This window comes from Clytia hemisphaerica, unplaced genomic scaffold (assembly GCF_902728285.1).
Source record: "Clytia hemisphaerica strain Z4C2 unplaced genomic scaffold, Clytia hemisphaerica genome assembly, whole genome shotgun sequence".
NCBI classification, from domain to species: domain Eukaryota; kingdom Metazoa; phylum Cnidaria; class Hydrozoa; order Leptothecata; family Clytiidae; genus Clytia; species Clytia hemisphaerica.
This window is the reverse complement of record NW_027103443.1, coordinates 127,588-138,955: the sequence shown is the minus strand read 5'-3', so window position 1 is coordinate 138,955 and position 11,368 is coordinate 127,588. Positions and strand designations below refer to the sequence as shown.

The window sequence follows — 11,368 nt, the reverse complement described above, 5'->3', positions numbered from 1 at the left end:
CAAAACTATATCAAATTTTTCTGACTCACTAGCCGAAAACACTTTCTTTAAACACTATAAAATAAGGATCAAAGCCTTGTATGGAAATCCGAGCAGTTCCAAAAATTTAGAGCTACATTTACACTTGATCTTAGATGAATAACACGTGAATTTTATTGTTGGTATTTTTTTTTTCTTTATTTTTTACTATTTTTTTAATATTTTTTTTATTTCACATTTTTTCGCAACGCGCGCGCAATTGGGAACCGGCTAAAAACAGGGTTGAGGTTTTCACACCTCGATAAATTTACAATTTTTGGTTAAAAAAAAAGTAGTTTACGGTAGAACTAAATTTAAAAAAATTAAAATTCTACCTAATATTACGTATGAAAAACTAACAAAATTTCCAAAAAAATATTTAAATCAAAAATTTGCAAAGAAAAATATTCCCTAAGGCTATTTCATGAAAATAAATAAAGAAAACAGTCCTTCTTTAGGATTAATTTTCCCCCAGCATTTTCTTCATCAAAATTTTAATTTCAACTTTGCCAGCATCATACGTTTTTTAAAAATGTATGTATACATTTTTAGTTTTTGAAGCACACTGGTCCAGGTACGACTCCAAACATAGCTTCGGTGTCAGTACTACGGACCGGTGCAAAATCAGTAATTGGTAAACGAATGAATTTTTTGCTGGTGAATCTCAGCGTCGTTTCTTTAGCATTGTTGGTCATATATTGGCATTCATCTTTAATGACTTCTGGTGTTAACCGTCCTTCAGATTCTGCTCCAAACTCTTGGTCATTCATACCCAAGAAAACGAATGATCGTTTATGGTTCTTTTGGTCACTTCGGTTATCGAACCAGACTGGTGTACGTTTGCAGGAAACGGTAACTTCTTGGCTAGCTTCTTTGTTCAAATATCCGAGATATGTCAATTGGGAAAGACTGGCTTTGTATTCGATCTGTAGGAAAGAGGGATATAATATGATTATACTTATTGTTAATATGATTTTGATTTGTTTCTGCTCGTTCACTTAGTATTCTAAGGGCAACTTGCAATAATTGGCTAAAGTCATTTTGGTGAAACTGATTGTCGAATGTCTCATGTGATTCAATTTTATTTGGGAATTTGTTTAAGGTTTTATGAGTTAGTAAGATTTTCTTTGAGGTATGTTTTTGACCAAATTGGATAAAAAACATTTTGTTGATTTTAAGCTTTTTTTGTATAGATTGCACTAATGAAAATGCCTAGATTTATAATCCTGAATTCGAATCAATGATTTACCTTTTCATCAAATTCATGGTCTTCGGTGAAGAATCGTTGAGCTTCAGTTGAGATCTTGCTTGGCCATGCCTTCATGCTGATAACCTGTTAACAACATAATGTGGAGATGATAAAAAAAGAACTTGATAAGAATGACTATTATTAAATAAACCTTTAAATCTGACAGGTTCTAAACTTAAGAGTTTCAAGTCTGGGAATCGAACCTAAAAGCCTTGGATTGCAAGGCGAATGCTCTATCGACTGAGCTACGCGTCCACGAAAGAAAGATTTGGTCAACTTACAGATGATGGGTCGATGCATGTTTGTACTTCAGTTCGTTCAACTTCATCAGTAGAGATTTTGTTGAATTCACATTTGACTTTGATGGCATCTTCAATACATCCCTTGTTAGGATCAACCCAGTAAAATCCAGATTTGGAGTCAGGGTAGAAAGCTAAGATGTCTTGACAGGTACGGGCTGGGTATTGTTTTGAACCATCTGGTTTAATCATACGGTCGAGTTTTTCATTCAATTTGTTGGATTTGACAACGAATTTAGATTCGATAGCCTTCAAATCATCAAGAGTGGTATCCTTCTTAGCATTGTTGCTGGAGTAGTATTGGTATACACCATAGAATGGGTTGTTAGGCCCTTCTTCTTCCTCTTCTGGTGCTTCTTCAATGGGTCCAGCCTCTTCTTCTCCTCCCTCAGCAGGTCCTTTGCTTTCTCCATCACCAAGGCCACCACCCAACCATGGTGGAAGCATAGATGGTCCTGGTAGACCCGGTGGACCTGGAGGTCCTGGTGGTCCTTGACGCCCATTGTTTCCTGGTAAACCTGATTCTCCAGCATCTCCAGTGGGTCCCTTTTTACCGGGTGGTCCCATTGGTCCTGAGATACCGACTGGTCCAGGTTGTCCGATAGGTCCCAAAACTCCCTTTGGTCCAAGGTCTCCTTGTTCTCCCATGTATCCAGGCAAACCACGGGTTCCTTTGGATCCTCTTGGTCCTGATTTCCCTTTGAATCCCATGTATCCAGTATCTCCTTTGTCTCCACGGAGTCCAGTATCTCCACGATCACCGGTGGCTCCATCTGGACCACGGTTACCCTTGGCACCATCATCTCCGTTAGCTCCTGGTTCTCCATCAGCTCCTGGCGTACCTCCTTCACCGCGATCTCCACGGGCTCCTGGTGGTCCGAGTGGTCCTTTTCCTCCTTTAGCTCCTTTATCTCCTTTTGGTCCTGAATCTCCACGGTCTCCTTTAGGTCCACGGTTTCCTGGTAATCCAGGGTTTCCGTTTCGTCCTGGGATACCATCAGAGCCATCAGATCCAGCTTCTCCTTGGGGTCCTTGTGGTCCAACTGGTCCTTCATCTCCGACTTCTCCGTCAGCTCCATCTTTACCATCAGCTCCTTTGGCTCCTTGTGGTCCTCTTGGTCCCATCAATCCTGGAACACCTGGGGCTCCTGGTGCTCCCATGAATCCTGTTGGTCCTTGTTTTCCACGTGGTCCAGGTGGTCCTTGTGGTCCACGAGCACCATCTTTTCCACCGCGTCCGTTTAATCCGTTAGATCCATCAGGTCCTGAGCGTCCTGGTGATCCTGGAACACCGTCTGGTCCTGGTTTTCCCTTTTCTCCTTTAGGTCCGGTCTTTCCATCAGGTCCGGGTGGCCCTTGTGGTCCTTGTTCACCATTCAAGCCGAGGGGTCCTGGTAAACCACGGTTTCCTGGAAGACCTGGAGGTCCCTAAGAAATCAAAAAATATTGTTTAAGTACTGAAATTCTTCAAGGCAAAATCACAATAATCAACCAGTCTTACTGTAATCTAGTTTGAATTTTCAAGGTCAGAAATACACTACTTCAACAACAAAGGTTCAGTTTATGTCACGCCAAAATCTCTACAATCTTAACTTACTTGTAAACCTTGGTCTCCTTGGTCTCCCTTTCCACCGGTAGGTCCTTTAATACCATCAGCTCCAGTCTTTCCTGATTTTCCAGCACGTCCACGTGGACCGCGGTTTCCTTTGAATCCTTTAAGACCGACATCTCCTGGGGCTCCTTGTTGTCCTGGTGGTCCCATAGCTCCTCTTGGTCCTGTTTCTCCTGGGTTTCCTGGAGATCCAGCAGGTCCCTAAAAGTATTAAAAATTTATGCTTGAATAAACTTTTTGTTGATAAAGATTTTCATGTTGACGATATGGAAAGACCATGCATTACATTTGGATTTTTTTATGATAATAAGAAATTTAAATTCACATTCTCTCTACAAAAAAAGAAGAGTTTGTTGATAAAGGTGTGTACTTTATGGAACACAGCATGTCTCAAATTTGAACCTCCTTATATGAGAAGAAAAGCCATTCCATAGTCTCTTTTAATAAAAAGTGGAAAACCTTTTATGTTCTAAGTTGACAATTAGATACTTACTGGTGCTCCGGCTGCTCCTGGTTTTCCATCATCACCACGAATACCAGCATCTCCACGTTGTCCTGGGTTTCCTCTTGGTCCTGGAGGTCCACGTGGTCCCATAGCTCCTCTGGATCCTGGTTGTCCATCACGTCCACGATCACCAGCCTCTCCTGGTTCTCCTTGGTCTCCTGATGCTCCAGCTGTACCTTGTTCTCCTGGTAAACCTGGACGTCCAACTGGTCCGGCTGGTCCAGATTCTCCTGGCAATCCTGGGTCTCCTTGAGATCCTTTTTGTCCTGATCGTCCGGTTGGTCCTTTGCGTCCTGGTGATCCTGGACGTCCAGGGACACCTGGATTTCCTTGCTCTCCTGGGTACCCACGTTCTCCACGCGGTCCAGATAATCCTTCTTCTCCTCTTGGTCCAGGGGATCCTGGGGTTCCACGTTTTCCTTGACGACCTTGTGGTCCAGCAGCTCCGGAAGGTCCTGGTAAACCTTGGGATCCACGAGCTCCTTGTTCTCCTGGCTCTCCGCGATCTCCTTGACGTCCACGAGGTCCTGGTGGTCCTTGATCACCTCCGGAACCATCTTCTCCTTTGTCTCCAGGTGCTCCTTCGAATCCTGGATCTCCAGTTCGTCCTTTAGCTCCTTTATCTCCCTTTAATCCAGCCAATCCTTGACTTCCTGGGGTTCCACGTGGTCCAGGTTGTCCTGGTGGTCCTGGAACTCCATCTTTTCCTGGTTGTCCCTGGATAATTAAAAAGAAAAATCAATTATTCAAAAAGGTGGTTTAATGTCATTGCTTTACATGTTCATAATAAATTATCACTTTTGATTTAACTCTTGGTCATTTTTGATAATTGGAGAGCTCGAAAAAAAGTTTCGGTTAGAAAGATATTTTATAAAAGAAGCAAGATTCATTAAAGTACATACTCGGTCACCATCTTTTCCATCAATACCAGCGATTCCTGAATCTCCTGGTGGTCCACGTTGTCCTGGGATACCTCTTTGACCTGCTCGTCCAGTTTCTCCACGGCTTCCCTTTTCACCTCTTGGTCCAACGAATCCACGTGGTCCTTCATGACCTTTGATTCCTGGCATTCCTGGTAAACCAGGGGTTCCTGGAAGACCAACTGGTCCACGTTGTCCAGCATTTCCTGGAGGTCCTGGTGGACCGGATCGTCCGTCAGATCCAGTTTCTCCTGGTGGTCCTGAGACTCCGGGTTGTCCAGTCAAGCCTCGTGGTCCTTTGTCTCCACGTTCTCCAGCACCTCCTTGAAGACCTGGACCTCCTTGCTCTCCTTGTTGTCCTTGTAAACCTCTAGGTCCTTGCTTACCCATTTCTCCTCTTGGTCCAGTGGGTCCAGCAGCACCAGTCATACCTGGGGATCCTGGTGGTCCACGTGCTCCGGGAGCTCCTGGAAGTCCATTAGATCCTGCTGATCCAGACTCTCCACGGTCTCCTTGGATACCTCTGTTTCCTTGGTATCCTGGGTCTCCCTACAATGAAAAGGTGGAACGAATTAACCTATATATTTCTTATTTTTTTAACAAACTTTTAAGGATTGCATTGCATTTTATAACGAATTTCTTTCTTGCATATGATGAGTTTAAAAAGTAATAGAATAACCCAGAATGGTACTTTGGCTTTAAAAACTGTTAATTTGACTATAGATAATATATTTCTCAAAAAGCAAAGTTAACGATTTTAAAGTTTCTTACTCTAGGTCCTGGCTGTCCAGTGGGTCCTTTTTGTCCTGCTGCACCACTTTCTCCTGGCTGACCAGCAACACCTGGTTGTCCATCTGGACCTCGTGGCCCTTGTTGTCCTTTGGGTCCGTTTGGTCCTTGATCACCACGTGGTCCCATGGGTCCTTCTTGTCCGGCTTGTCCTGGGAATCCGACGGTTCCGTTGGGTCCACGAAGACCGGGTGATCCTTTGACTCCAGGAAGACCAGATTCTCCTTCTTCACCGTTGCGACCAGCATCTCCTTTAGCTCCTTTGAATCCATTTTCTCCATTTTCTCCCTTGGCTCCTTTAAGACCACGTAATCCACTTGGTCCAGGCAAACCTGGTAAACCAGTTGGTCCGCTTGGTCCTTGGCTTCCTGGTTCTCCTTTTGGTCCATCAACGCCGTCTTTTCCACCGGTACCCTTGGGTCCAATGGCACCACGGTCTCCCTAAAAATATCACAAAAGTTTGAAAATCATTCCACTAGGCAATCTTTCTTTCGAGTGTCTTAATTTTTTAAACTGTCTATAGAGATGGCCTGTAGAGAAACGTACTAGACTTTGGTATTGAAAAAATAATTTTCTATATTTTTCTTTATTTCAGAGTAGTATAAAAACAAATAAAGATTTTAAAAAAGCCACTACTTACTCGGATTCCTCGTGGTCCTGGAGGTCCAGTCTCACCGACTTCTCCCATATAACCTTTGGGTCCGAGGTTTCCAGATGGTCCAGATTCTCCTTGTGGTCCTGGTGGGCCGTAAACAACTACGATAGTCTGTGAAAGCAGAAGCAAAGAAGGTGACATTTGATTAATACATTCCTGTCTATCTTTAGGTACAGTATTTCAATAGATCAACGAAGAGCCATTTTGATTGTATTGATTGTATTGGGCATCTTATAATATTTTATGATTGCTATCAGAATCTTAAAAATCGAAATAAAGGACTGAGTACGAGTTTGGTCAAAGTATTTCTGGATGCAATCACTGAAACGAAGAAAGCTATCACTTTTAGTGAAAATAAATTTAGATGAAATAAATATTTCTAGATATTTCTTTTCAAACTTACAGTTTGGTTGCCGGCAGCATTTCCTGGAGGTCCTGGTGGTCCAATTGGTCCTTCTTCTCCTTCGTCTCCGTCACCACCATCATCTCCCTAATGTGAAGAACACGAAATGATTATCTCCTTAATATCAAAATGTTATCTCCTTAATATCAAAATGTGATCTCCTTAATTCAAAGCGTTATCTCCTTAATGTTATCCTTGAGTTTAAAATGGGACAAAGAAAAGATTCGGCTTTCTCTGTCATGAATATAAAGATTTTGGTTTTCAAGGGATATCAAATCGAAGTCGGCTTATGACTTGCCCTAGCTGCAGTTTCAGTATTAAATAAAGGTAATCATTTTTTAATTTTCAATCTTTCAACTGATTTCAACTTTGAAGAAAATTTACACTTCGTTACTTTACAAAAATTATTATTCAAAGTATTAACTTGACAGACAAAAGATTAATTATTCAAGTTGTCACCATTTTAGAAAAGTTCAGACGGGGACAATATACTTACGTCAGGTCCACGTGGTCCTTCATCTCCATCAGATCCTGCTCGTCCTGGTTCTCCCTAGAAAAACATTACCAATATTATGAATTGATCCAATTGAGTTTGAAGTAACATGAGGGGCACACTCTCACAGGTGTCCTGGGTGTCTCCGGGGTGTCTGGCAATGACCTGCTAGAATTTTTAATCCAGTTCGGGATAAAGTGTAAAAGTTAAATACCCCAATAGGGTTGAAAACTTGTTTACTTTTGTTTGGCGTAAAATTCGAATTCTATTGTTTACTGCATACTGGTTTAAAACGTTTATGGAGCTTCTTCAAAATTATAGCGGGGATAAAAATTCAGGGTTTTTTCCGCTCCTAATTGACTTTTTTTTTGTCAATTTCCCACTTGGACCACGGGGGTTTTTGAAAAGGGGGTGTAATAGCAAACGTTCAATAAAGGGACGTCGAAATATGATATATTTGAGACATGAAGGCTAAATTGAGTAAAATTGTTGTTAGTAAGGCTTTCTTTCGGAGTTCTATCGTATTAAATGCTTAGGAAGTTAGAATTTGAGAATTATTACCCTTATACCTTATCGGGGAAAGTTTTCGTCGGGGAAAATTTTCGTCGGTAAAAATTTTCGTCGGGGAAAAATTCGTCACTTGCTGGTAGTTGGTAAACCCATTAAGGCTGGGGAAAATTTTCGTCGGGGAAAATATTCGTCACTTGTCCAAAATTTCGTCACTTTTCCCCGACGAAGTTTTCCCCGATAAGGTAATTGTAATAATAACGGAGAGCATTCATAGTTGGGTTAGAGTAAAGTACAACACAAGATGTTAGTTTGAAAGTGAACTCGCTTATATACTTACGGGGTTTGCTGGTTGTCCTTTTTCTCCTTTTTGTCCTTTTTCAGCAACTTGCTATAAAATTCAAGAGAAAATAAGATTATTTAGAAGCTCGAGAGTTTCAGGGTTTTGTACATATATGGGTAGAGGGTTGAACACGTATTCCTGTCATAATACATAACCATATTACCATAATACATAATCATAATCCATCCCTAAGTTCGGTTAAAACTGCTTGAAAAGAGGAAAAAATTGTAGTTTCTTGTCATTTTTCTCCAAACTGAGGCTGGGCATGTTCTTACGATGTTCTTAAGTTTTTCAAAATTAAAACAAAAGAAAACTCAAAATAAATTAAAAGTTCAGCAAAGACATTAATGCAAAATAAGAGAGATGGTGTCCGATAGTTAAAATAGTGCCCGGATAAAATATGAATACAAAAGATAAACTTACTTCTTCTGCTAAAGTGCCAATTTCGCCAAGGGATACAATGACAATATAGAAGAAAGAAAAAAGAAAAAAGGGCGCTTCATAAGATAAATATCTTTGAAATGTAAATAGACCCTTATCACATAATGATGTTTATAGTGTAAGCTTTGATGTGGTGTAGATGGGGTGTTATGTCAATAAATCAACTGTGTAACCTTTAACAACCTTTGTAATTTTTTTGTTGTGTTTGCAAACATTGTGGGACTTTTGTTGTTACAACCCTATATTTTTTGACTCGCTTATTTGTGAAAGGAAGTAGTCTTTTTATACAGTAGAGTTTTTGCAGGATTAATCAATTCAAGTGCTGTGAATCTTTGAGGGTAGTTCTCTTTGTCTCAAGTTTCAAATTTGGAAGAAAAAAATGTCAAGTGATGTCGGAAAACCAGACCAATTTTTAGTCATACAAAAAAGAGATATCTTCTATTTCAAAAAAATCATTAAAACGCAACATTCGTTGCATTATTAGTTCCTTTTTTATCTTTATCTAGGTCCTCTTAAAGTCTTTCATTCTTAAAGAATATACACGTTAAATTATAAGGCATGTGAAAAAAGGTCCATCCTCCCAAAAGGTATAATCAAATGGTCTATAACTGAAAGTCATTCCAAAAATATCAGGAAATTAAAGTACCAGAAAAAATGTTTTATTTAAATCCTCTGGGAACGCATACCAGAAGACATAAAAAAAAATGATTAGATAGATAGTGACAAGTTCGACTCTCGCTAATTCGAACCTGAACGAAAAATATAATTTGTTCAAACTACAGAGACATTCGAAATATAAGGAAAATTATGTATATTTTTTTCTCTTTTAAATGTACCGAGAGCGTTACTTAAAACACAGAAAGGTTCAAAGTAATAGAAGTTCAAAATTATTAGCGAGAGTCAACTCTAGATAACGACAAATGAATTCAAAATAGTACTCACCTCCTGGCGCAAACTCTTCTTGAGCAAAAGCGCTGTTTGCGAGTAAGCATAATAGCAGGAAGGCTGCTAAAACCCTTACTTTCGCCATCTTCTAGTTGTCGTTGCAACCCAGTTCCCAATAAAGGGAAGTCAGGATCCAAGCAACTTTTTGTCTTTTGAAGATAAGACGAACTAAAGGTTGTAGTTTAAACGCTTTCCAACCAACAAAGCGCCTTTCCTAGTTTCCCAACTTCCAAATGATGTTTTTTAGCTTTAAAACATTTTGGTGAGGGCCCCTTATGACTCCCCTCAAACCCTTCTCTTTTCAATGATTATGACGTCACAATACAAAGTATGGTTTTAGACAATGACTTTTAAACAATAAGAATCACATATTGACTGTGTTTGACAACTTACTTGAACGGAAATCCAGATCAAAAGACGGGGGTTTGTACTCTTTTGAAATCTGAGAAACCATATATTGGTTATAAAGCTTAAACATTTTATGACAATACTTAAAACAAAGGCTACAATAAAAAACCACTTTAGAATAACAATATTAATACTAATAGAAAGGTTTATTTGATTTTGTCAGTGGTTAGTAGAGTCAAAACAACAAAGCCAATTTATGACTGTGTGATAAATTTAAAAGAAAACTTTTGTGGGAACAGTTAGGTCATTGTCTGGTCAAATTAGAACCTAGTCTTTAAGATAAATAACTATTTAGAATACTGACAAAGGAAACTAAGTTCGAACTTGGTTTTTGCAAGTCAACGGAAATCGATCGATCATTGATTTTATAACAAAAAAAATGTTGTATTTTGATACGAGGGGTGGTTTAAAAACACTATATTTTGTCGATCAGAAAAACTCATCAATCTAAGACCACTTTATGATCATATTACTTCATGTTCTCCTTTCATATAATTATATTTATATAGACATAGTTTTTCTGTCTCCATTAATGGACCAAGAAAGCTAAAGATTTCATCAAAAATGCCTGGCTATAGAGGAGCTATATAGGCTCAGTGATGATATTACAATCCAGTGGCGGCCTGGGAGGGGGTGCAGGGTGTGCAGTGCACCACCCAGAAAGACCTGAGAGGGGCGCCAAAAATTCCAAAATTCTTTTTCATCTTTGCTTGGGCGATTTTGCGCCCTTTGAACAGTTTGCCTTCTTTGAATTTTATTGATCGAAACTGCTCACTATGGTATAGGGCGCAAATAAGGACAAAAATACCAGGGGCGCCAATAGTTTAGTTAGCCTGACCCACTGTTACAATCCAAGTCTTTTGATAGTTAGTTTAGGTCGAAATAGCCTGTAAAGGGTCAAAATTTGGACATTTTAAGGTTTTTCCAAGGGTACAAAAATCACAAAAAATCCGATAGTTTTCTCTTAGATTAGCCCCAAACCTTAGCATCGGTCTATTTTCAAGACTTTTGACCTAAAATTTTTTGTTCCTTGATCCTGTCATTAAGTTTTGGTACGATATACTATTTCATCATTTAGGCAGATTATTACACTTACTTAAAAAAAAATTGTTATGAAACGGAACATTTTCTTCGGTTTATAAAAAGAAACCATCCTAAAAATTAAATTGGATTGCAATAATATACCAATAAGAAAAGTTGGTAACAAGAATAGTCAAGTTCTATAAAGTTTCCTCGTTTGTCTTCAATGTGTTTTCTTGAGAATAGAAAAATTTCTATTGATATTTTCTGGGCTTTGTGCCTCCTTTCTACGTCTTAAAATAAAAATTGGTCTCAACAGGGCTAAAGAGGGTAGGTAAATGGGTTTCTTTTCTTTTCTGGATTTCTGATCTGTTCCTGAAGCCCTTGACATTTTTTTAATGATGTAGAACTGTTTTGATTTTTTTTTCCTAATCGAAAACAACTTGAAATCGTTCTATAAAAGAAGCTCTTCGATTCTGTTCCCTTCAAAATACTATCCATATCAAAATACCATAGGTGTGTTATGAGTAACAACTTAGATACATAAACAACTTACTTACAAAAACCTCAAACAATATAAACATTCAAAACCATAGAACTGTTTCTTTTACATAGTATACACTGTTCGTCGACCGTCTCGCTTAAACATGATATAAAGCCCCGTTGCAATAAGGATCTCCAATGCCGAACAAATTGACAAACCGTTTAGTAAACTGATCATTCCCCCGACATTAGCAACGACCTCGTTGAACTGATACAAA

General features: G+C 39.2%; 1 protein-coding gene across 1 annotated transcript; it reads right to left on the bottom strand.

Moving 5' to 3' along the window:
* Positions 1-150: 150 nt before the first annotated feature.
* On the bottom strand, positions 151-9,264 carry LOC136798163 (collagen alpha-1(II) chain-like). The gene is made up of 13 exons (XM_067054745.1): positions 9,177-9,264; positions 8,217-8,344; positions 7,791-7,841; positions 6,947-7,000; positions 6,451-6,537; positions 6,033-6,158; positions 5,375-5,833; positions 4,586-5,152; positions 3,672-4,400; positions 3,164-3,379; positions 1,549-2,994; positions 1,268-1,351; positions 151-944 (listed from the first exon to the last, which is right to left on the bottom strand). The coding sequence occupies exons 1-13, from the start codon at positions 9,262-9,264 to the stop codon at positions 567-569; spliced, it is 4,413 nt and encodes a 1,470-aa protein (XP_066910846.1). The 3' UTR covers positions 151-566.
* Positions 9,265-11,368: the final 2,104 nt, after the last annotated feature.

What these genes read in the sequence shown, in the direction of transcription:
- LOC136798163 (XM_067054745.1), bottom strand. Translation starts at nt 9,264, where the DNA reads ATGGCGAAAGTAAGGGTTTTAGCAGCCTTCCTGCTATTATGCTTACTC. An exon ending in AAGGACAACCAGCAAACCCC is followed by an intron (nt 7,001 to 7,790) that starts GTAAGTATATAA and finishes ATGTTTTTCTAG; the next exon opens with GGAGAACCAGGACGAGCAGG. An exon ending in AAGGACCACGTGGACCTGAC is followed by an intron (nt 6,538 to 6,946) that starts GTAAGTATATTG and finishes TCTTCACATTAG; the next exon opens with GGAGATGATGGTGGTGACGG.